Genomic DNA, 22,906 nt, shown 5'->3' on the forward strand with positions numbered 1-22,906 from the left:
AACTTTATGTTCTGCCATGTCTTGCACAGGGATTGCCGTGTGTAACATCCCGGCTGCAGCTGTGGAGGAGACAGCCGATTCCACCCTCTGTCACATTCTTAACTTATACCGAAGGAACACGTGGCTGTATCAGGCGCTGCGTGAGGGGACCCGAGTACAGAGTGTCGAGCAGATCAGAGAGGTGGCATCAGGAGCTGCCAGAATCCGGGGCGAAACACTTGGACTCATCGGTTTTGGTAAGCAACAGGGAAGAACAGACAAGTTAAAGTTGATTCCTATATAAGGTAGTTGTGTGTTACTGTGCAAGTGTCATGGGTAGATTTTAATGCCATTTAATCACTTCCAGGGCCTTAACCTTGATGAGCTAATTAACTCCTGGGCTTAAGGAATTTTCCAGAGTCTTCTCTAACTTGTCTCTGGACTGACTTATTTCCATGCACTTTTCCCAGGTGGCACCTATTCCCACTAAGTTTGGCCTAACAGAGGAGATGTACTAGGTTTGAATTGTGGTCGGATCTCGCAGTGGTATCATTCGGACAGCTTCCATGGGATACCAGCGGGTAATTCTCCCGTTCCTTTCTGACAAGTAGTGGTGGTTAGCACCATTCTCTTCCCTTGCAGCATGAGATGCTACTGACGTAAATAACAGTGTCGCTTTGGTTAAAATAATCTCTAGGCAGTATCAGGAAGATTTAAGATTACTACAGCTGATTGGAAGCTTATCACAGTGACAGTTCATTAATTTTGAAATGCCACACTAGAGGTTGAGTACAAATTACTTCTCAGAAATGTTTTTTTGCTGAAGAAAATTTTGAAGGGAGTGAATGAGCTGATAGAGCAAAATCATTGACAATAAATGGGGATTGTCTGATGGACTGAAGTTTAACTAGAATTTTCCTACAATTGAAACTTGGTGCAAAAATAAGGGAGAGGAGAGGAAAGGAGAGAGGAGTGATTCAAATAATTAGGTTTCAGTCAGTCTGCCTCAGAGCCTAACATCAACTAGATCCGATCTACAGTGTATCAGACAGAAACAGTAGTCAAGACATGAGGATTCTCAACCTTTGTCAATTAATGTGAAAAAGATGGAAAACTAAGGTTTAATAACCATGATTTCCCAATTGAAGTATTACTAATCTCACCCCATTCTATCAATATGCATGTATTCTATAATTTGCATGAAATATGCTCTAGGTAGTGCAGTCCTTACGTTATAAGGATCGATGTCTGTCTTGATGTTGACATGTTGGTCCAAGTTGGCTAAACCTCAAACAAGCAAGTAATCTAAATACATCTTGTTCAAAACACCTTGTTGGCTATATTTTAAAATGTTTATTGATGAGCTCTGGACATTTAGTGCATTTGAAGCATTATGGGTTGGCAGCGTGTTGATGTTTGAACTTGTAGTTAGGTATTCAATTTTAACAAAAGAAAGTGTAATGTGTTGGTCATTCTGATGGTCACAGTCTAGCTGAATTTGTTTTGTTTGCCTCCCTCTAGAAGGTGTTCCAGGAAGCTCATTTGCTCTCCTAAGGAGTATGAAATGATTTACTGTAACTACTTTTAATAACAAACTTTATTTCTGTAAATGTTCATGAATAAAAAGGAAGTGACACTCTAGTCAAGTATTGGCCAGATACTAATTTCTTCATCTGAAAACAGGAAATGAGGCAAATGAACTCTGATTCAGTAACCGAGACGATTTAAATTTAACATACTGGTTAATGCTCTTCCAACTTCTCTACAGTTCAAGGAATGCATGGAGACGCTTTCATACGAAAGTAACTTGTTTTATCCAAAAAGTATTTAACTTGTTCTGCTTTACAGTGGATTCAAGAGAATTCTTCTTATTTTTAAATGAACTGTTTTAGTGCCTTTTTTATTTCTTGACCTGTTTTGATTGCAGAAGCTGGAAGAGAGAATGCACATATGAAACCTCTGGGCCCCCCATGCCAATTAGTGGTGTGGGAGAGTCGGCAAGTCAGAGGACAAAAACTCCAGGCACTCCGAGTTTTCTCAGAGCTGTGAACCGACAACGTGTACAACACATGATATATTGTTCTTGTCGCAGAGCCCTGCTATTGACTGGGAATCTCTGTTCAACCGTTCTGTTATTTTACTAAAGTGACTGCGTTCCTGTGTTCTACTGCATTAACAGTGAAAATGTTTAAATGCAAGTTGAATGCACTTGGCCAATCATTAACACTGAAGGAAAGGTCAAGGGAAACGAGTATGGCATATCTACTTTGCAATTGCCTTCTTGCCTGGAAATGTTCCTTCTTTCAACCATAAAAGTTGGCAGAATTTCCGGGGGCTAACTAAACAAGTTCAGCTCTGCTGAGTTACTTACCACTGCATTCAAGTGCTGAACAAAATTAATGTTACAAGAAGTTGTAAATAAGTCTACACTGAATATCTTGCACATCAATATATTCCGGTCACGTATGATTGGAGAACAGAAAATGAGTGACAATAATCGGTTGCACATGATGGCAGCCGGTGCTTAGTGAGTTTATTCAATGAATATAGAATTTTACATGGACTTCAGAAACTGTGAGGGCTATGTCCAATTTGAACTGATCATAGACCGGTCAGCGTTAGAAATGTCTCCATTGGCCTGAGAGTTGAGTTAGCTTTCCTAATGCTGTTCAACTTTCCAAGTATATGTGGCCGGGGTCGCAAGGCAAGTTGGCCTGCCATTAGTGGTCAGGCTGGCTGATAAACCTGCACGAACCATGCCCAATGCAGAGTCACCAAGGCTGCAGGAAATGACTAGGCTGGTACACTTAGTCTTAGTAAAGCTGCATTTTATCAACAGTGGTACTTTCATGCTGGTTTTTAAATAAACTACTTAACACTGGCATTAAGTGGAGTGTCCAGCTATATTTTTCAGAATATAAATAAGCTGATTTCCCACTGACGAAGATGTTCACTTGATTATTTGTCATCATATGCAAGCCTGCAAATCCACTGGCCTTCAGTTTCCAGGGATGTACAAATGAATTACAGTTTGTCTCTCAACAGCTTAAGCCCCTGTGATACTGGATGGGATGATATTTGCCAAGACGTTGGAGAGAGCACATTTTGGTGCACTGAACACATATTGTATATGGCATAAATGAGCTGGATGGAAACATTGATGGGTGGGTTAGTAGATCTGCTGATGATAAGAAAATTGATGCATTGTGGATAGTGTACAGCAGGAGTTCCCCACCTTTTTTATGCTGTGGAACCCTACCATTAACCAAACCCCTGGTGCAGAGGGTTTGCCAAGGGATATATAGTGGAATATAGCTCAGTTATAGATGTGGGTAGAGAAATGGCAGTGGAGTTTAAACCTTGTGTAGTATTGCATCTTGGGAGATCAAACATATATGACAAAAACACAATTACTGGCATGATCCTTAGCACTGTGACCTTTAACAGTGAAGGTGCTGGGGTCGAAATCCACAGCTTTCTGAAAGTGGCCGCACTTGTCAATAGGGTGGTAAAGAAGACATACAACGTGCTTGATTTTGTCAGTCAAGGCATTGTTCAAGAGTCAGGAAGTTATGTTGCAACTTTATAAAGCTCTGGTTAGGTGGCACCTGGACTATCGCAAGGAGATGCTCCGGGAGAGGTTTACCAGAACACTGCCCACATTAGAGGACATGAGCTAGGAAGAAAAGTTAGGCAAACTAGGGCTGTTTTCTCCGGGAGCAGCAGAGATTGAGGGGAGAGGTTTATAGAATTCCGAAAGGCATAGGTAGATATCTTTCTCCCAGGGTTGAAATGTCTCATACTAGAAGGCATACATTTACGGTATGGGGGAGGGGTGCAGTTCATAGAAGGTGTGCAGGGCAAGTTTTATTACACAGCAAGTGGTGAGTGCCCAGGAGCACTGCCAGAGGTGAAGGCAGATCGAGGCATTTCAGAGGTTCTTAGATGGGTACGTGAATTTGTAGAGAATGAAGCAAAATGAACCTTGCACAGGCAGAAGGGATTCTGTGTCACTGGCATAATTAGTTCAGTACAACATTGTGGGCCAAAGGGCTTGTTCTTGTGTTGTACTGTATTCTATGTTTAGTAACATGCCATTAGATCCCTTCAAAACTCTGTGAAGTTGGTTTACATTTTAAAATGTATACCAAAGCAAGACGTGTACTTTTCCTGCACTACCCGAATGAAAACCTACCCACAGCGCCATCTTTGCCATACTGTTAACCGAAGTGGGGGGGGGGGGGGGGCTACATTTTAAAGGCCACTCCCCGTGGCATCCACAACACAACTGCATGACAGGTTACTGTGAAGGTGACAGAAATTACAAGGTGAGGAGAGGGTGGCGGAGTGGAGACACTTCGGAATTCCTGTGAGTTAGCATTGCCTCCCTCACCATGCCATCCCAAGGCTAGAATGAGTCCCATCTGCTAGTGGCCTCACATCACTCTGAGGGAAGGGAGAGTCAGTGAGACGGTCACCATAGTATCTGATTCCACTGTGCATTTAATAAATAAGGCTGCAGTCAATAATGGGACAACCAGTGATTACGGTAGGTTTCACACATCCAAAGCAATGAAAATACAGGCTCACAGATTATCAATGTCAAATAGAGACCTATTACTTAATACCTTATCGGAAATATTTGCACAGTGTTCTTTCTAGTGGCTGTAGTAAGGAGTAAACAAATGGTGGGCAACTTGTTATGTCATAAGGTGCACGACGGATATTGAGGGGAAATGCCATTCGCATTAAGTGACAACAGTGCGCAGGCCAGTTTCCCAATGGGCGTGAAATTGGATCCAATTTCTAAGCCGTTTGTTTAATGACCTAGTGATTATGCTGCAGCTGTTCTTCTTTATCAGAAACTCTTCATTATGTATTTGTCAAGGCCCCTTAGCCCTGGCCATGACAGTTGTCCTAGTCATGCCCAATTAAAAATCCATTTCACCAGGAATTGCCATGACAACAAGTTGCAAATGAGACCGTTATTAAACAACTTATTACACCAAATTGGGGAAAAAAAACATCCTTTTAAGGCAACGTAATTTGATCTGTAGTTGGGAACATCTTACAGTTTTCGACCAGAAGTACATTGTTGTTTGCCAGAAGTACATTGTTTGCCACTATCTTTCGTAGGTCATCAGTGGTCACAGCTCTATAATAATACCAAAGTTTGGCTATGAAATCCTGGCGTTAAAAGGAAAATACCTCTTGGGATTCACGATGACGTAAATAAAGGCCCCCAAGATCAACAGCTCGAAGGAAGAAAATGGAGTCACCTGAATTCCAGACACTTCAAAAATTCTTAAAGCGTTATAGATTCAGGGAAGGTTTTTTAACACCAAATTTGCATAACCATAAACAGAGAGATGAGCACAAATTGTATACTGAGATAAAGGAGGTAATTTTTAAATTAAACTTGTTCCTTTCAGAATTCAAAGACAGAGCCGAGTGGTGGAAGAACACAGTCAGTAATACGTTTTCATTCACTATTTCATACACCAAGCATAACGGGCATGGTTTTTTTAATTTTCAGGTATAAGGAATCGTTTGTTTTAACTTCACTTTTCATTTCCCTCTGCAGTCCCATTTTCCTGTTATCCTGTGTTAACACTGGCAAATGCCAGCCACTAGCACCTTCAGAGACTCTGCAGATGCTGTTCTTCTGTTAATTGACGGAGAGCCAGTTTGCCATATTCCTGCTCTTAACCCAGGCAAGGCCGCTGAGAACATAGCAAAGCGTTCTCTCTGCAGGAATCCTGTGAGTCTTGCATAGAGACTAGCAATCATGCTTGCCACTCCTGGCAAAATAGAGCCTTTTTCTGCATTTAATTGTGTGAGTCGCACAGTTGATATTTTACTGTGAAAGAAGAGCACCCTTTCTATCTCCCTTTTGTTAAGTCTCTTTTGAAATGTCTTTGTGCAAAGTTTATGCTATAACAGTTTTGCCCACAATCACTGGGGTGAAGTTCTTTGGGATAATTCATTTTGTTAAAAATGATTACATAAGTGTACTGAAATGGTGGCTTTGATAACCTCAGTTATAGGTACTTGCTCCAAGCCCCACTTATTGAAAAACTTTGGTGTTTTGTAGGTCGCGTTGGCCAGGCCGTTGCTGTTCGAGCTAGAATCTTTGGGTTTAATATCATATTTTACGATCCATATTTGCCGGACGGAATTGAGAGAGCACTGGGCGTTCAGCGCGTTTATACTCTGCAGGACCTGCTGTACCAGAGTGACTGTGTCTCATTGCACTGCAACCTGAACGAACATAACCACCATCTTATTAATGACTTCACCATCAAACAGGTAATCCTCATGGCAGGCTGGCTCACAAGTGCTGGAGTGTTCTTAGAATGTTTAAGATATCGGTTCCAATTGTAGCTTTTAACAATAATACAGTAAAATGTCGTTAATAAGAGAAAGCAAACATCCTGTGTACGCACAGAGCCAAAATGGCTGGTATTCCTTGCTTTGTCGTAGAACATTTTGTCTAAGAAATGGGAATTATCTTTTAGGGGGAGAAGGCAGGAGAATGGTGTTGGGGGAAAAAGAATCAGCCATTATTGAATGGTGAAGCAAACTTAGTGGGCCGAATGGCCTAATTGTGCTCCTATCTCTCATGGTCGAAGTGGTTGGAGAGTGAGAGCAATGCATGCTCTGTCTAGTGGAATTTGTGGCCATGGTATTACAATTACACTGCTGTGCTGTATCTGATAGACAGCTAGTGAGCGGGTAGCCCACTGGCCTGCTCCATGTGGCGTACAGCTCCTGTGTAATGTAAAAGGACACAGTGGTAACTGTCTACAAGGCAGGTTCATAACCTTGGCTAGATCCTGCTGATGCAGCAAGGTGGCAGCTTTTAGGATTGGAGGTAAAATCAGCAGGTCAGTCCTCTTGAATGACTCGGATGTTGCTCCTGCTGGTTCCCAGTGATTGGTATTCCGGGAAGGAGCTGTCTAATCAGCTTCGGCGTCAGTCAGTTCATGAAGACTCTGAAAAGAAACCTTCCAAAATACGGATGAAGGTCAGCATTATGTGAATACACTTATCTATTGTTTTGTGTCCTTTAGGGTTATCATCTTTGCTGCTTTTTGATATTTAGTTTGTTTATTTTTTCGGCTTAAATAATTACAATGCAGTCTTCAGGACATGTAGTTAAAAAACAATACTCTGTGAGGAATACAATGTTTTGTATTTCTGTCCAGGGAGGTTCAGGTTTACCAACTCTGGTCTGATAACCAGTGTGAGAAGTAAGAAGGTACATAATAATTTCTACATTAGTACGTTTCACTTAGCAGTGAAACCACAGGCAATATGACTTACTGTCCTCTGGAGAAAATGGTTAACTTAAGGCAAAAAATAGAACAAATCAAAAAGTCTGTTTTTGCACATAAGTTGCCTGAAAACCAACAAATGCAAGCAGTTAGACAAGGTTTAACCTTTGGGTGTGATAGAGTGTGACACAAATGGATTTCTTTCTGAAATAATGCAAGGAAGATCATCCTGTTGGTGACTAACGTGACCCCAGTGATGTGGTTCCATCAGAACTTCAGAAATAAAGTTGCCACAAAAGTGGACATGCAACAACTGAAATTTTTGTAAAATTACTCTTAAATAGAGCACTACTGACACCATCTAAAAATCTATTCATTATTTGACCAAGTGTTCTTATTTTATTGGGGGCTCACTGCCAGAGTCACAATTATTTCATTCTCCTTACGCTTAAACAACATTACACACGATAAAGCCACACTGCATTGGATTTATGCACAAACCAGACATACTGTGCATCGTGGGAGCAGACACCATGGTAATTGTTTTCTCATTATAGACTCTGGTAATCATCTCCTGGAGTAAACTCTTGCTGTGCTTGGTCCTCAGATGAGACAGGGCGCGTTCTTGGTTAACACAGCGCGAGGCGGATTGGTCGATGAGAAGGCATTAGCTCAGGGCCTGAAAGAGGGAAGGATACGAGGAGCTGCTCTTGATGTCCATGAGAGTGAACCTTTCAGGTGAGACATCGACGCTAGATGTAAAACTAATCAGGTCGTGCCGGAGACAGAGCGGCACCGCTCCCCTGACTTGGGTTCAAACCAGACCTGCGGTGTTGAGCGCGAGTGGAATTTGCAGAGTGGGGTTTTGTGTGGCTCTCCTTTAGGTGTTATTTACACCGTAGCCTACGGACGTGCAGCTTGGTTGGGGAGCAGTAGAGTCCTTGGGAAATGCAGCATGAAAACAGGCCATGCAGCCCATCGAGTCCGTGCTGACCATCAAACACCCTTTCTACAGGGAAGGCGAAGAGCTGATGGAAAGTGTGGGGAAAACTTACCAGAGTAGGGTTAGCGTCAAAGTGGTTCTTACCGCATACCAAAATATGATATGTGATATAGCCATTCTGCACCACTCCAGTATCCTAGTAGAATACTTTCTGCATTGATGTCAAACACCCATTCCCCACACACTGCTCCTTCTGATGACTGTAAGGACATTGTTTTGTGGATGACATTGTAGCAACCTATGGGATCAGATGCCTCCTCACAACCAGTGGTAAACTCTAGCCCTGTCAAATGAAGACCACTATTGCTTTTCATCCTTCAGCCTCTAGCTCAGGAATTACCAACCTGGGGTTCACAGACCCCACGGTTAATGGTATAAAAAGATCCCTTTTGAATCCCCTGCCCTAACCCCTTGTCGGACTTGTTACTCTCAATGCCCTGATTAGCCCAAACCTCTGCCTCCTTCCTTCACCCACCAAAATGGCTCTGCCTCTTAACTTCCACTCCCAATTCAGTAGCTGTTCTCTCCGATCTGTGTAAAGAGCCCTGAACACTTAATGGCCACGTTCACTTTCCTTCACCTGCTCACTGACCCAACATCTCTCCGATCTTTGCAGAGTGCTTTGAACACTTCCCCAATGCCCAGATTGACTTTCCTTCACCTGATCACTGACCCATCACCAGGAGCAACACACCTCTCACCTTTATTTGTTCATTTCATTTATAATCCCTGTTCCCAAAGTCCTAGTATAAACGCAGCACTGTCCAGACCATTGTCAGATCACACCAGAATTCCTGGGCAATGCTGTTTGATTACGATAGGATCTTGAAAGTACCTTTCTGTAATGGAGGCATCATCACTTTTAGAATACATTGGATAAATAATATCCATCAGTTGGGATGTGCAGATTCATTTCCTTCTGTAATATTTTCCAGTTTGAAAGGATTAAAGTTCAAGGTAAATTTATTATCAGAGTACACATATGTCACCATTACAACCCTGAGATAAGTTTTCTTGCAGGCATACTCAGTGAATGCATAATAGAATAATAACCATCAATGAAAGACTGCACCAACTTAGGCATTCAAACAGTGTGCAAAAGAAACAAATTGTACAAGAAAAATACAAAAAGAGGAAAATAATAACAACTATTTATTAATTAATTGTTGAGATACAGTGCAGAGTAGGCCCTTCTGGCCCTTCGAGCCCGCCAGTTTAATCCTAGCTAAATCACAGGACAATTTATAATGACCAATTAAACTACCAAGTGGTACGTCTTTGGACTGTGGGGTGAAACCCTAGCTGTCATGGAGAGAACATACAAACTCCTTACAGGCAGCGGCAGGAAATGAAAGTGGGTCACTGGTATTTTAAAGTGCTATGCTAACCACTACATTACCATACCGCTCAATAAGCAATAAATATCAAGAATGTGAGATGAAGAGTCTTTGAAAGTGAGTCCATAGTCCATGGGAACATTTCAACAATGGGGCAAATGAAGTTGAGTGACGATTTTAAATATGGACAATGGTTAATGTGCTTTGTCTGCTCCCCCCCCCCCCGCAATAATGGAGCTTTTTTTTGCCATCTTCTTCGATATATGTCAACCATGATAAGGATGAGATTAAAAATAGTGCAGCTTTTTTTTTTGGGAGCAGAACAGCTGTTACAAATTGAGTGTAATTAGCTATTTCTCAATTGAAGAATGCCAAATGTGCCTTTCTTTATCAGTGTTGTATACACAAAAGTTGAAGTGTTTTACTTTGCATTTTGTGGATAATAACTAAATACAACTGAAAAATATTAACATTAAGAATCACCCTTGTTTAATTATTCAAGCAAGTAAACATCTTGAGTAGAAACATTCCTTACTCCAGTAGCTGAATTCGAAAAAGAACTCCAAACTAAACTTTCCAACTCAATCAAAATTATATAATAAGCAAGGTGAAATTCAGAAATTTTATTAGCTGTAAGTACCTACTACTTAACCCTGTCTCCACTCTCTGGTTTTACATCATTTAAAATGTAATGGGGGTGGCATGGTAGCGTAGTGGTTAGCACACCAGTGATGCTGTAGTGGTAGGCACACTGGTGACGTTGGTTCAATTCCCGTCACTCCTTGTAAGGAGTTTCTACCTTCTCCTCCGTGGCTGCGTGGGGTTCCTCCAGGTGCTCCAGTTTCCAAAGATGTACAGGTCGGTAGGTCAATTAGTCATTGGAACTTGTCTCGTGATGAAGCAATAGATAATTCTGAGGACTGCAAGGTGGCACAGCTCAAAGGGCTGGGAGGGCCCATTCCGTGCTCTATCTCAATAAAAAAAAAGGATAGATAAATAAATAAATAACCTTTAAAGCAGGAGGATCAGAGCAGGCACTTGATACACACAGCAGCTTCTACTTAATCCTATTCCCTGCAAAGGAAGTGAAGGGCAGCGGACAGTAAAGGTAGTGCTCCCTCATCCTCAGTGATTTCCAATCGTTTTTTCTGACTTGAGGTAAGATGCCAATTTAACCTGCATATGAGCTTTAGAGATTGCTTAGAACTCTTGTTTCATACAGCTGTACTGTTCCTGACATGTTATAACCTGGCATTGATTTGTGGTACATAGTATCATCCGCAGAATAGCATATACATTGACTGTAGTATTTTTACCTATTATTTCATTTATGATTCTCAGTAGCACCTAACCAAAACTTAAGATATTATTGAAACTCTGTCAAAGTACCTGAGTCAGACATTTTGCTGTTCACCCGGGTTCCAGATTTTTTGCAGAATGAACGTTCTTCGTTGTCCGGCAGTTTTAAGGGTTAAGCATATCTAAATTCATACCTTTACTTCATCTAGCATTGTAAGTACAGTATCTGCCCGTTACTGTAGATGTACGTTGTATGTAGTTGGTGCCACTGGTGCGGTAGTATCCGCACCCAGACTTCAGAAGAGGTCCTAGGTTCAAATCCAGCCAGCTCCTTGCACGCTTTCCACCTGTGCTGGGTTGAGCATCAAGCTAGCAACTCAGCCTCGTAAAAAAACAAATGCTAAAGAAACAGCAAGATTGTCACCCTATACTCCAAACAAGGCATGGAGAGAAATCTTACCTTTACTTTTATATTGTGTGTAGCAGACATTATAGGGATGGGGAAGGAGAAAGACATGGAGGGATTTTCAGTTTGAGGCTAGGATCCAGTATGAAGTTCTGTTAATTGGTGGCTCTTCCATTTATAGCATTGACCGATGGGCTGAATGACCACCTTATATATCATTATAAGAGTGACCATGTAAAACTGTGATGGGAAATGGTTGACCACGACACACAGTAGCATGTGAAATTATATTATATAGGAAATTCCTACCAATGTAAGATTATAATGTCATGTGAATAATTAATAATCTGGTGATTCATTGCCAGCACTTAGTCTGTTGGGTGATGCTGTGCAAAATTAATGAAAAAAGAGAAAATAGAAAGGAAGTAAATTTTTGTAACAGTTTTTTTGTAAATATGTATATCAGGGTGCCACAGTAGCCCAGCACCCTGTTCACCTCATCAGCCACCTACTGCCCCATCTGTGCAAGCATCTGCCTTTTCCATATTGACATTATCAGCCACTCACAAAACTATGGACGTAGAAGCAAATCACTCTTGATCCCAAGACTGCCTAGGAAGAAGATGAAGAAGAGGACTGCCAGAAAGGAAGTGGTTTCATTTTGAGATTACATCAGATTGTTAGTAAAATGAAGCTGTTCCTATACTGCACTTACTAGACATTGTGATGTTGGGTATAAGTAGTCAAGCATAATCAGACATAGATTGTAGAAACACTATTTTAAAAAAATTTTTCCTGTTCTCTATAATTTCCCTTACTGTGGCCTTCAAGTCAGACTCCTCACTGTGCTGAAAGAACTGTATTACCCAACTGAACCAAGACCAGATAACTTTGTCCTGGCTCTGCTATGCAAAAACTTCACGTGATAGAGCACAGCTGCTTTTGACACTTACAGAGTTAACTGAAATCTTTAATCAGATTATTGTGTTGAAATAATTTTGAAATATCTTTGCTTCTCTGTCGGCAGTTTACAGATGAATGCCCCTGCATGTGTGCAAGCTCCCACAATACTAGACTTGTATACATTCATATTCCCTATGGATAGCAGAACTAGTTTCCTCTCCCTCCTCTTTTTGTTCTTTCTTATCAGTCTTGTGTGCTTTTGATGCCGTTCATTACAATGTTGTGAGGGTAGGATTACCATAGTGAGTGTTTTTTAAATTTTGACTTAAGGACAACATTGACTAAATAATGCCCATAAAGACAAATTCCATTTGTTGCCCAAGAATTTCCATATTAGTGACATCTCGGTGAATAGCATCTAGTCTGGTGACCTGCAGCTTAATTTTGTTTTGCTGGATTTCCAAGTAGTTCCTGAATTTTGATGTCCTTGTGAATGAACGTAAGTGTCAGGACCAGAACTCTCTGCTGTCCTTTCAGCTTTATGGTGTAAATCGCTAACATCACTTTCAGGTGGTGATGTGCCACAGTGGCAGGTCCAATTAGTTTCCACAGCAATGTGGGCTTCCTGTCTACTCACCAATCTCAAAAGCTACAGATACTGAAAATCGGAAACTATATGGCAAATTATATGAAGCTGAAATTCAAGACAAGGACACATAAGCTGCTTTATTACCATGCAAAATGACTGTCAGTAATGTTAATGGCTTGAGGTCAAAGTTCAATGATATAGATGATTTATGACAAGGGTAACATTTAATTATTCAAAATGTATTTTGTCCCTATTAAATAATTTTAGTTTCATTCAGCAAGTGACCTAGCTATGGGGTAACTTTCAAGAATGTTTAAACATACAGTATTATCAGCAGGTGATGTTTTCTTTAAAGATTTTTTTCAAAACAAAATGGAAATCGTTTGCATAGCTAGAGCCAGAACACGGTATTTAACACGTTGCTGTGTTGGAGTTTTAACTTGTAACATATACACTGATGCGATTCCTGTTGGGAAGACATTATGTGCTGGGCTGTCCTTATGGTTGGGTGTGGAAGATCTGTACTTAGGAGAACTTTGGGATGGGGAGGGAGGGAGGTTAGTTGTAAGAAAATAAAGTATAACGTGTCCAGAAGAAGATCAGGGAATGGCTGACCAAGTAGTTAATGTACTTGGTCATTACGAAGAGTGTTTGATGTTTCTGGGTTTATACTCACTGAAGTTTAGAAAAATGGGGGGGGGGGGGGGGATAATCTCATTGATACCAACCAAATATTGAAAGGCCAAGACAGAATGGACATGGAGATGACATTTGCGTCATTGGGAGGGTCTAGGACTAGAGGGCATAGCCTTAGAGTTATAGGATGTCCCTTTAGAATGGAGATGAGGAGGAATTTCTTTATCCAGAATGTGGTGAATCTGTGGGATTCATTGTCCTTGGGATGGCTCTGGAGGCCAGGTCATTGGGTATGTTTAAAGCAGAGGTTGATAGGTCCTTCAGTGGTAAGGGCATCAAAGGTTATGGGGAGAAGGCTGGAGAATGGGATTGAGGTAGGAAAATAAATCCTGATGAAATGGCGGAGCACAATGATTAGGCTGGATGGCCCAATTCTGCACCAGTGGCTTATAGTCTTATCTCAGACCCTCAATCATAATACTTTCAGCTTTAGGGCAAGTGGGGGATACAGATCAGGACGTGGGTTGTCTGGGAACTAAGAATGGAGTTTTTTTTTCTGCAAACTTCCAAATTTACCAAGTCGCAAACCAGGAATTCCCTACAGCAGGTGTCCTGAAGTTCCTCTGCAGTGGTCCACAAGGCATGGCGTTCCCTCCTGCACTCTGACTGGGAAATTTCATCAGTGTTACAATGATAAACCAGCACCAGGGAGCGTTGGGTGAAATCTTCTGAGCCTGAAATGGATATTTTCGTGTCCTGGTAAGGGATCTTAGCCCCAAACATCGACTCTTTACCCTTTTCCATAGATGTTCCCTGACCTGCTGAGTTTCCCCGGCACTTTGTGTGTGTTGCTTAGGATTTCCAGCGTCTGCAGATCTCCTCGTGTCTCTATTACCGTGTTTCATCGCTGGGGGAAGGAATAGAATATCACTTACACAGCACCACTAATAAATGGGTTTAATCAGGATTTTATAGATGTTCTCAGCCCCAGCTCTTCCATCAAAGATCACTTGTTTGTTGGTTGTACACTGCGGTAGGAGTTGCCACTATTATGTGACTGTGAGAGAATCTAGAAAAAGTAGTTTCAATATGATGTATTAATCTTTCATTCCTTGAATGTGAATGTCATGGGAAGAATCAGAATCAGGTTTATTATCTCTGACATATGTTGTGAAATGTGTTTGGTGACAGCAGTGCAGTACCAGACATAAAAAGATTACGCTAAGTTACAATAAAAATAAAATGCAGGAATAGTGGGGAAGGGTTTCTGGGCCATTCAGAAATCTGATGGGAAAGCAGAAGAAGCTGATCCTAAAATGCTAAGCAACACACACAAAGTGCTGGGGAAACTCAGCAGGTCAGGGAACATCTATGGAAAAGGGTAAAGAGTCGATGTTTGGGGCTGAGATCCCTTACCAGGACACGGAAATATCCATTTCAGGCTCAGAAGATTTCACCCAACGCTCCCTGGTGCTGGTTTATCATTGTAACGCTGATGAAATTTCCCAGTCAGAGTGCAGGAGGGAACGCCATCATTGCTCCCCGATGGCAGCAGTGAGGAGGATGCTGAGGGTCTTAATGATGGATGCCACCTTATTGAGGATGTCCTCGATAGTGCGCAAGTGATGGAGCTGGTTGACTCTATGACCCTCTGCAGCTTTTATCGATCCTGGGGATTGGAGCCTCTGTTACCAGGTGATGATGCAAACAGTCGGCACGCACCCCACAGTGTATCTGTAGAGGTATGCCAGAATCTTTAGGTAACATCCAACTCCTAAAGAAGTCTAGCCAGAGTTTAATCCCATCCCTAATTTGCCCAAGAGATACGTGCTTGCCAGTTCAGAGGGCAGCTGAGTCAACATCAATGGTATGGAGACGAGTCGTGCAAGAAAATGATTTTCTCCATGCAGGCAAATTAGTGAAGTTGATGGGACTTTCTTTTCTAACCAAAATGCAAACACTATTACTCATGCTGTTTCTTGATAATTTAACTATTTAAATCCCTACCTACTTTGATGAGACTTGAACATATTTCTGTACCATTAGCCAGTAAAATTTCTCTACAATCAATGAACTGCTAGTCCAGCAACATGACCCCTAAGCTGCTCCACTCTGTATTTATTTTGGGTGTGACTTTAACAGAACCCGAAGTGTAAGTTTAGTAGGAAAATGGGGGGCTACGTGGGAAGGATTAGTTTGATCCGGGAGTGGGTTAGAGGGCCAGCACTATGCTTTACTGTTCTGTATATGGTCTAACCCTGCAGTTAACTTCCTCCCTGTGGCTCATTCTTGCTTTCTCTTATTAGTCACCATCAAATATTCTGCTACTTTGGCATACCCTGTGTGAGAGAGGGAATGAGGGAGACAGGTGCATTAACATCAGTGCTGCTGGAGCCACTATGTTGACTTTGCCACTGATCATTGGGAACCTCGCGGCAATGTGGTAGTTGTCTTTCATGCATCACCTTTGCCTTGAGTTGCTGGATTAATGGACTCGTGAGAAGAATGCACAGACAGACTCTTTATTTTTATTCCCACGCAGTTTCACACAAGGCCCATTGAAAGATGCGCCCAACTTGATCTGCACACCACACACATCCTGGTACAGTGAGCAAGCATCCCTAGAGATGAGAGAAGCAGCTGCCACTGAGATTCGTAGAGCTATTACAGGTGAGAGCACTTGACAGCCATAATTTCAGAAAATATAATGATAATGGTGCTCATATATCTAATTATATGATGTATCCTTCTTCAATGTAAATTGTAAATATTTTCATCAGTTTTCAGATTTTGGTCAATTTTTTTTGTTTAATCTTAGACTGTGACAGTTTGAGGAAAATAATTATCATGTTAGTTGTCTTCAAGGATGCATGGTTGTAATTCATTAATTTTGTTACCTTTTTTCCTGATTGCTGCAGGTCGAATCCCAGACAGTTTAAGAAACTGTGTAAATAAGGATTACTTTGTTACAACTGCTGCCTGGCCAACAATGGACCAGCAGGCTGTCCACCCAGAGCTCAATGGAGCCACCTACAGGTAAGAGGATGTTTTGTGCACATTTTTAAATCAGATCATCTTTTCATTCATTCACAGAATACGGGCAACATTGGGAAGGAACTGCATTTATTACCTCTCCCTAATTGATCCCTGAAGTGAGTGGTTTGCCTGCCATTTCAGGGGGCAATTTAAGAGTTAGCCAAAATCAAAAACAAAAACAAGATGTAAATAATAGAAATCTCTGAAATGAAAAAGCAGAGAGTACTGGATACGGGTCAGAGAGCAGAGGTGAAAGGAGAAAGTGTTAACGTTTCTGGTTAGATACTCTTTGCCCTATCCTTCTGAACCACTGAGTGCTTCCTGCGTTTGCTGCAAGGGTCAACCACATTGGTGGGTTTGGACAGTGAAGACTGCAGAATTCCTGCCCTGGAGGGTGTGGCATTTACATAAGAATTTAAGAAATAGGAGCAGGAGTAGGCCATCCCGACCCGTCGAGCCTGCTCCGCCATTCAATAAGACCATGGCTGATCTGGCCATGGACTCATCTCCACCTACCTGTCTTTCCCCCATAACCATTCATTCCCCTACTATGCAAAAGCCTATCTAATTTTCCAGCCGTTTAATAGTTTCATAGTCACTGTTCCTGATAACCATTTACACTGTAAGTACTTGATTTAAATTCCTTAAGAGTCATGATAGAAATTACACTTTTGAGTGTGGGTATTAGTCCAGTAATTTAACCACATTGTGCATGTGTAAAGTTAGTTAATGCAGTAAATACTCAAGCCTAATTTAACTACAGGAAGGGATAAAGCAAGGAAGTACAGATAAATGTGTTTAACGCGTGTGCACAAGTTATTGGAGTGCATTCAAAGGGACAACAAACTTTCCAGAAAAGCACAGATTAATTATGGCGAGTCAGCACAGTTTCTTAAAGAGAAGATTGAGTGTAGCTAAGTAGATTGAACATTTCAAGAGCATGATGTTTACAAGGACAAAGCAATTTACATGTGTTTTAAAGCCAGGAGTTCAGAGCTCGTTGTGGCCATCCACTGCAGAAGAAAACCATTAAGATCCATGGGAGAGTAGTAAACGTGACCCACTGGCAGATAGTAAAGGGTAATAGTTGTGATGGATAGCTGGTTTCACAGGTCACTCTAATTGATCCCATTTAGCCACAGTACTAAGGGGTGTGCTTGAAGAGGAACGGTCTGAAGGCTACAAATGCAGGGTAGGGATCTGTAGCTCATGTAGCCAACACGTATTCCGTACGTGAAGCAACACGCATAGATTCCGATAGAAGTCAGCAGGTCAGGCAGCGTCTGTGGAGATGAATGAGCAGTTGACGTTTTGGGCCAAGACCCTTCTTCAGGACTGAAAAAGAAGGGAGAAGATGTCAGAATAAAAGGGTGGAAGGAGCTGAGGGAGGCCAGCTAGAAGGTGATAGGTGAAACCAGGTGGGTGGGAAGGGTAAAGCCCTTTCTTCTCCAGCCCTATATATGACGGACTGAATGGCCTCTTTGAGTCATGGATTTCCGATGATTTCAATCCCACTTTTCTTCCTAGTTTCCTTATTATCCTTGATCAGCAAAACACTGTTCTATGTGCTGCTGCCAGCTAACAGTGTTGCTGAGAAGGAGAAATGCTTTACCTGTAGCTTTAGAATACCTTTGCAGTTTTAAGCTCCAAAGATGAATTTTTTTTTTATTGAGATACAGCATGGAATAGGCCCTTCTGGTCCATTGAGCCAAGCTGCCCAGTGAACCCCTAATTTAATCCGAGGTGATCCTGAAATTTCCTCATCTTTATTTGACCCCGGAGAGGATGGCCTGGCAATGTTCCATCATTAGAGAAGCTAAGCCCTCTGACATCACAGGCAGTTAATACTTCTGCTGTATGAGCCACAGGTTTGTGACTTCAGTTCACATACGAGACATCCACGTGATCCTGAACATCTCTCAGAACAGATTTTAAAACCAGGTCCTCTTCACCACAGCAGTACAGTCAAAACATCATCTAGTCCCAGTGTCACACAGTTAACATTATTCACAATGAACTGGAGAAATTGTCTTTAATAGTTAGGCAAACCCATTGCTTGCAGAAGTGGAATGATGCCAATTTACCCTACGATTTAACATAATTTCACAGGTACAGTTGGAATATTTGTAAGATACTTTATGATTTTGCTTAGTATCGTTGCTAACAGATTACATTAAAATCTAGAAAACCAGATTATACGAAGGCTGAAGCCTATTGCTTTATAATGTAATAATTAAAGACATGTATTGACCACATATTATCTGTTAACCATTGCTAATTGACTAGTCCCTTATGAAAGGTCTTTTCTTCAAATTCAAATTCTGATGCATTCACTGGATATTATGACCTTTGCTGGATATCTAAATCGCCCAAAAGTTTCACATTGTGCTCTTTATTAATTTGTTATTCTGTATTTTAACCGACTGCACAATGGTTAAGTTAGAACAATGGACAAAATAATTTTATACATATATGGTTGAATGTTTGTATATAAATTACTGGTGATGCAATATAATTTTAGCAAGTCATGAAAATGATAATGTTATAGGATATCCAACTTCAGGCATTCAGTTGGCTTCACTTACTTTGCCCAGCAACGTTGCCCCTCTTCAATTTAAGCCATGCTCTTCCTGTCATGTGTTCAACTTCTGTCATTATTCATGTGAAGTTTTAATTTCTTGCCAATGAAATGCAGGGTGCTGAGCCAAGATTCAGGAGGGTTTTACATAATAGCTATTAAAATTACTAAAATTTGCTTTTAGATTCATAGTCTGAAGTTTTTTGGAGAATTGGTCAAAGGTTTTTTGTCATTGGGAGATGGACAGGAGGCTACCTGCTTCTGGCTTAAACGCAGCAAAAAAGGAGTTTGGTGCATTTCCATCTTGGCAGCAGAATGCACATTGCCCATTAATAGAAAACAAACTCCTTTTCTGTTTAATCAATAGGGAAAAGACTAATTGTTGTGAGCTCTCCTCATTCACAAAAACCCTCCTATATTGATATTTGAAGTTTACCATTTCAGCCAGCAGCTGCTATCATCTGCTGATAAAATGCATTAAGGTAAGGAAAATAAGTATATGTTTATAGATGAAGTGATGTGAAGCGTCTCTCTATCTATCCTCTCCCCTTCCCACCCCCCAAATCCCTGCTGTTTCCTTGCCTCGCCTTCAGTCACGAAGGTACTGGTTCATGCTGTTGATTCAGCCCGTAGACAGTGCTGATTATTCAAGTGTAATCTCATTCACAAGGTGCCTATTTTTCATAGACAATGAAAGATAGTGTGCCAGCAGAGTTTCATCTGTGGGACATTATAGTGAAGTTCATCTTAACTGACCTCCACCCTCCTGCTCCAAGCCTGCATTTTTTTTGTGGTTGCTGTTTCTTCAAACCTTGTTCAGCTGCTGATTTAATGTTTGTCTTGAACATAACGCTGCTTAGAGCCTGGCATGACTTACAGGCTACACAAAAGTAAAATCTCAGCTTTAGGCTTTGAGGTATGTTTTTGGTCACTGATTGGCCGGTGGAACAAAGAGAGGACTGGTTAATCTGTAGCAGGATCAAGATCCGAGGCTGTCTTCTCTGCTCCTTCTGATGGTCGCATACTCACTCGATTCTGCCTTCCTTTGTAGGTACCCTCCTGGTATAGTAGGTGTACCGTCTGCTGGAATCCCAGCGTCCATGGAAGGAATGGTTCCCGGTGGAGTGACCGTCTCCCACAACCTTCCCGCAGTAGTGCATCCGTCACACACTCCATCCCCCAGTCAGCCCACAAAACACGAAGGCGACAGAGAGCACACCACTGAGCAATAGCACAATGCAGAGCTCATCCAGTTTTAGGGTTGGGACCAAGAGACACCCAAAATATCATTATGAAAATGGAATATTTATAGGATATTTGAGACTTGAAACTCTTCTAGGAATTTGTACTCTCTACAGCTACCAGCCTCGAGAAGTCAGTGTTATCTAAGGATGGGACTGAAAACTGCATTAAACTCAAGAGAATTCCCTCGACTCAACACAAACTAAGAAGTATTTTACAAAGTGTGTTTTCCGATGAAATGTCCCTGTTGATAAATGTGTGTCACGTTTCTTCATATCTTTTATCTGTTGATCACAAGTTTTACTGGGTAGATTTTTTCTTATAATTTGAAGTAAGTGTTCGATAGGTGATAAGAGAGAGTGAAATGTGCTATTGACAGAAAATGGTAGCCTTAGGTGTGGAGTTTCAATAAAAGTAGCTTGAAGCATTTCCCTTCATCTCAGGAACAAAACCTTTTGTATTATTTGTTGGAAAGTTTGGCTTCAGATCATTTGTTCCTCAAGGTGTCTCCCATTTCTTGAACAAAAAAAAAACCCTCTATGTCATAATCTTTTTTTAGTATAAGAACTCACCTCGTGTGGATCATATGAATCAAACAGGTTTATTTTCAGATACATCAATGCAGTTTCTTACCAGTGAGAATGATGCAGGAGACAAGAGCTGTAATACTAGATATTGCAACTCGTCATGACCTTGAGGGGTTGACGTGGTTACAGCAGATTTTCTTTCAGTATAAGATTAAGCAGGTCACTTAGCTGTGAAAGTCAGATGGAACAACAGATTCAAATTCTAAAATCCTTTCCCATTCACTCCTCTAACTGATCCAGGTCATAGCACTACCCACACAAAGCTTTTGTTCATTTCTAAACTTTTCCACTATCAAAGATTTTCTTGGCACTCAACACACTGGACGTTATCAAACTGTCGCCTGATTTCACTTAAAAACAGCAGCTCAAGTTACATAAACAGATTTCATTAAAGCTTAATTTTTGTTTAATGTTGTTTTCAGATAACAAGTCTCTAGTGTTTTATTTTAGTTATATTCAGTTGCTGAGTGAAAGACTAATTGAGATGAATTTAGTATTGCACATTATTATAGTCCAAACTCCTGATTCAAACCTTTACCTTTGCTAAATGTGTTTATCGTGATTCTCCTCTGTTACTATTTTATAGGGTTCTAGCAATCATTTCTTGTATGGAGTTTTTAAAGATTTTTTTTTAAATCAGGAAAAGCAAATCGTCAAGTGATTTCTTTGAATCTATGGAAAGCGCATACCACTGCTGTGAGTTGGGGAGGGAAGAGATGCTTGCTGTACCTGGATATTAATCTACCCTTTTAAAAGAAGGGTTGTCATATGGAGATCAAAAGTATGCGTGTGTGAAAAACCTTGTTTAAACATTCTTTTCGGCTTAATGTGTTCTCATTTAAACTAGAAAGCTCTTTATTAACGTTTGTTAAATTGTGTCATAAACTTGCTGTTCAGTTGTTTAAATGTGTGCTGCCATGTTGGGTTAACATTACTAGTGTTAAGCCTTTTTCACTTGAAACTTTTTTGGTAGCTGTGCAGTGACAGTTTCCAATTGCAGGAAAATCATTTTTTTAAAGTCAGTCTTTCAATTTCTATATTTCTTCAACAATTTGTGTTAACAGTGAAAAAATATAAAGAATTAAAACTATTGCAATTATTGTTTGCATGTGTCTCATTGTCAGCAGTTCTTGAAAATAACACAGATTTCAAAATATTTCCTGACACTTTCAAATATATTCCAGATTTTTAAACTGTTAAATATTTCACACATTTCCTTGGTGCAGATGTACATTTTTAAGCTATTGCTATCCCTGATATTCCTTACACATTTTAAAGAATGTAATAATTAAAGTTTTCTTTTCCCCCTTGTCTTTGGAAAGGGAATGGCCAGCAAATTAACTTTATACAAAAATTTTCACAGCTTTCATTGGGCACAAGTTCTAGCGTGGACTCCGAGAGTAATAACTCTTGACAAAGACAGACCATTTCTGCCTTTTCTGGATCAAGTCTGAGTTTTCCATGTTCCTCCATATCTTCTTCCTCCTTGTCCTTCTGTTTCTCCCCTTCTTCAGTCCCCTACAGTCCAGCTGTAAACTCCTCAGTGCTGCCTCCAAGACTTTGACAACAATATCCACACTGGACTTATCCAGCCATCAGAAATTGTCGTCCTCAATTTCATATTTGCAAACCCCCCCCCCCCCTTGGCTTTACCTGTGGCTACATTGCATGTTTCTCTTAGTGCTTGAAAGTGGCCCAATTATTACAAGCCAATGCAATCTCAGCAGTCACTGGCTTTAAATTTATATCGAGTTGTACAGCATAGAAACGTCCTTCAGCACAACTGGTACTTTTTGACCAAAGTGTCCCATCCAAGCTCGTCCCTCATTCATCAGAATTTGACCCAAAACCTTCTAAACCTTGCCAAACTATGTACTTCTCCAACTGTCTTTTAAAAGTTCTTATTGTATCTACCTCAATCACACTTCCTCTGGCAGCTTAGACCATATATATACCACTATTCAGTTAAAAAGGTTTAATGATAAAAGTGTTTTCTTCCTCCATAAAATGTTCCCATGAAGTCTTTCCCCTCTC

General features: G+C 40.9%; 1 protein-coding gene across 9 annotated transcripts in view; it reads left to right on the plus strand.

The window, feature by feature from the left end:
- LOC140715429 (C-terminal-binding protein 2) overlaps positions 1–22,906 on the plus strand; it is a 309,864-nt gene that overhangs the window by 263,305 nt on the left and 23,653 nt on the right. For 7 of the 9 annotated variants that reach the window (XM_073027606.1, XM_073027609.1, XM_073027608.1 and 4 more), the window contains 6 exons: positions 30–236; positions 6,074–6,288; positions 7,864–7,994; positions 15,972–16,099; positions 16,348–16,465; positions 20,095–21,968. In XM_073027606.1, the coding sequence (XP_072883707.1) occupies positions 30–236; positions 6,074–6,288; positions 7,864–7,994; positions 15,972–16,099; positions 16,348–16,465; positions 20,095–20,275 (980 nt within the window). In that variant the 3' untranslated portion in view covers positions 20,276–21,968. Of the gene's footprint in view, positions 1–29; positions 237–6,073; positions 6,289–7,863; positions 7,995–15,971; positions 16,100–16,347; positions 16,466–19,410; positions 19,526–20,094; positions 21,969–22,906 lie in introns of those variants that run through there. The other 2 variants (XR_012096134.1, XM_073027603.1) reach the window with 2 other exon arrangements.

The sequence above is a fragment of the Hemitrygon akajei genome, chromosome 23 (genome assembly GCF_048418815.1).
Source record: "Hemitrygon akajei chromosome 23, sHemAka1.3, whole genome shotgun sequence".
NCBI lineage: Eukaryota > Metazoa > Chordata > Chondrichthyes > Myliobatiformes > Dasyatidae > Hemitrygon > Hemitrygon akajei.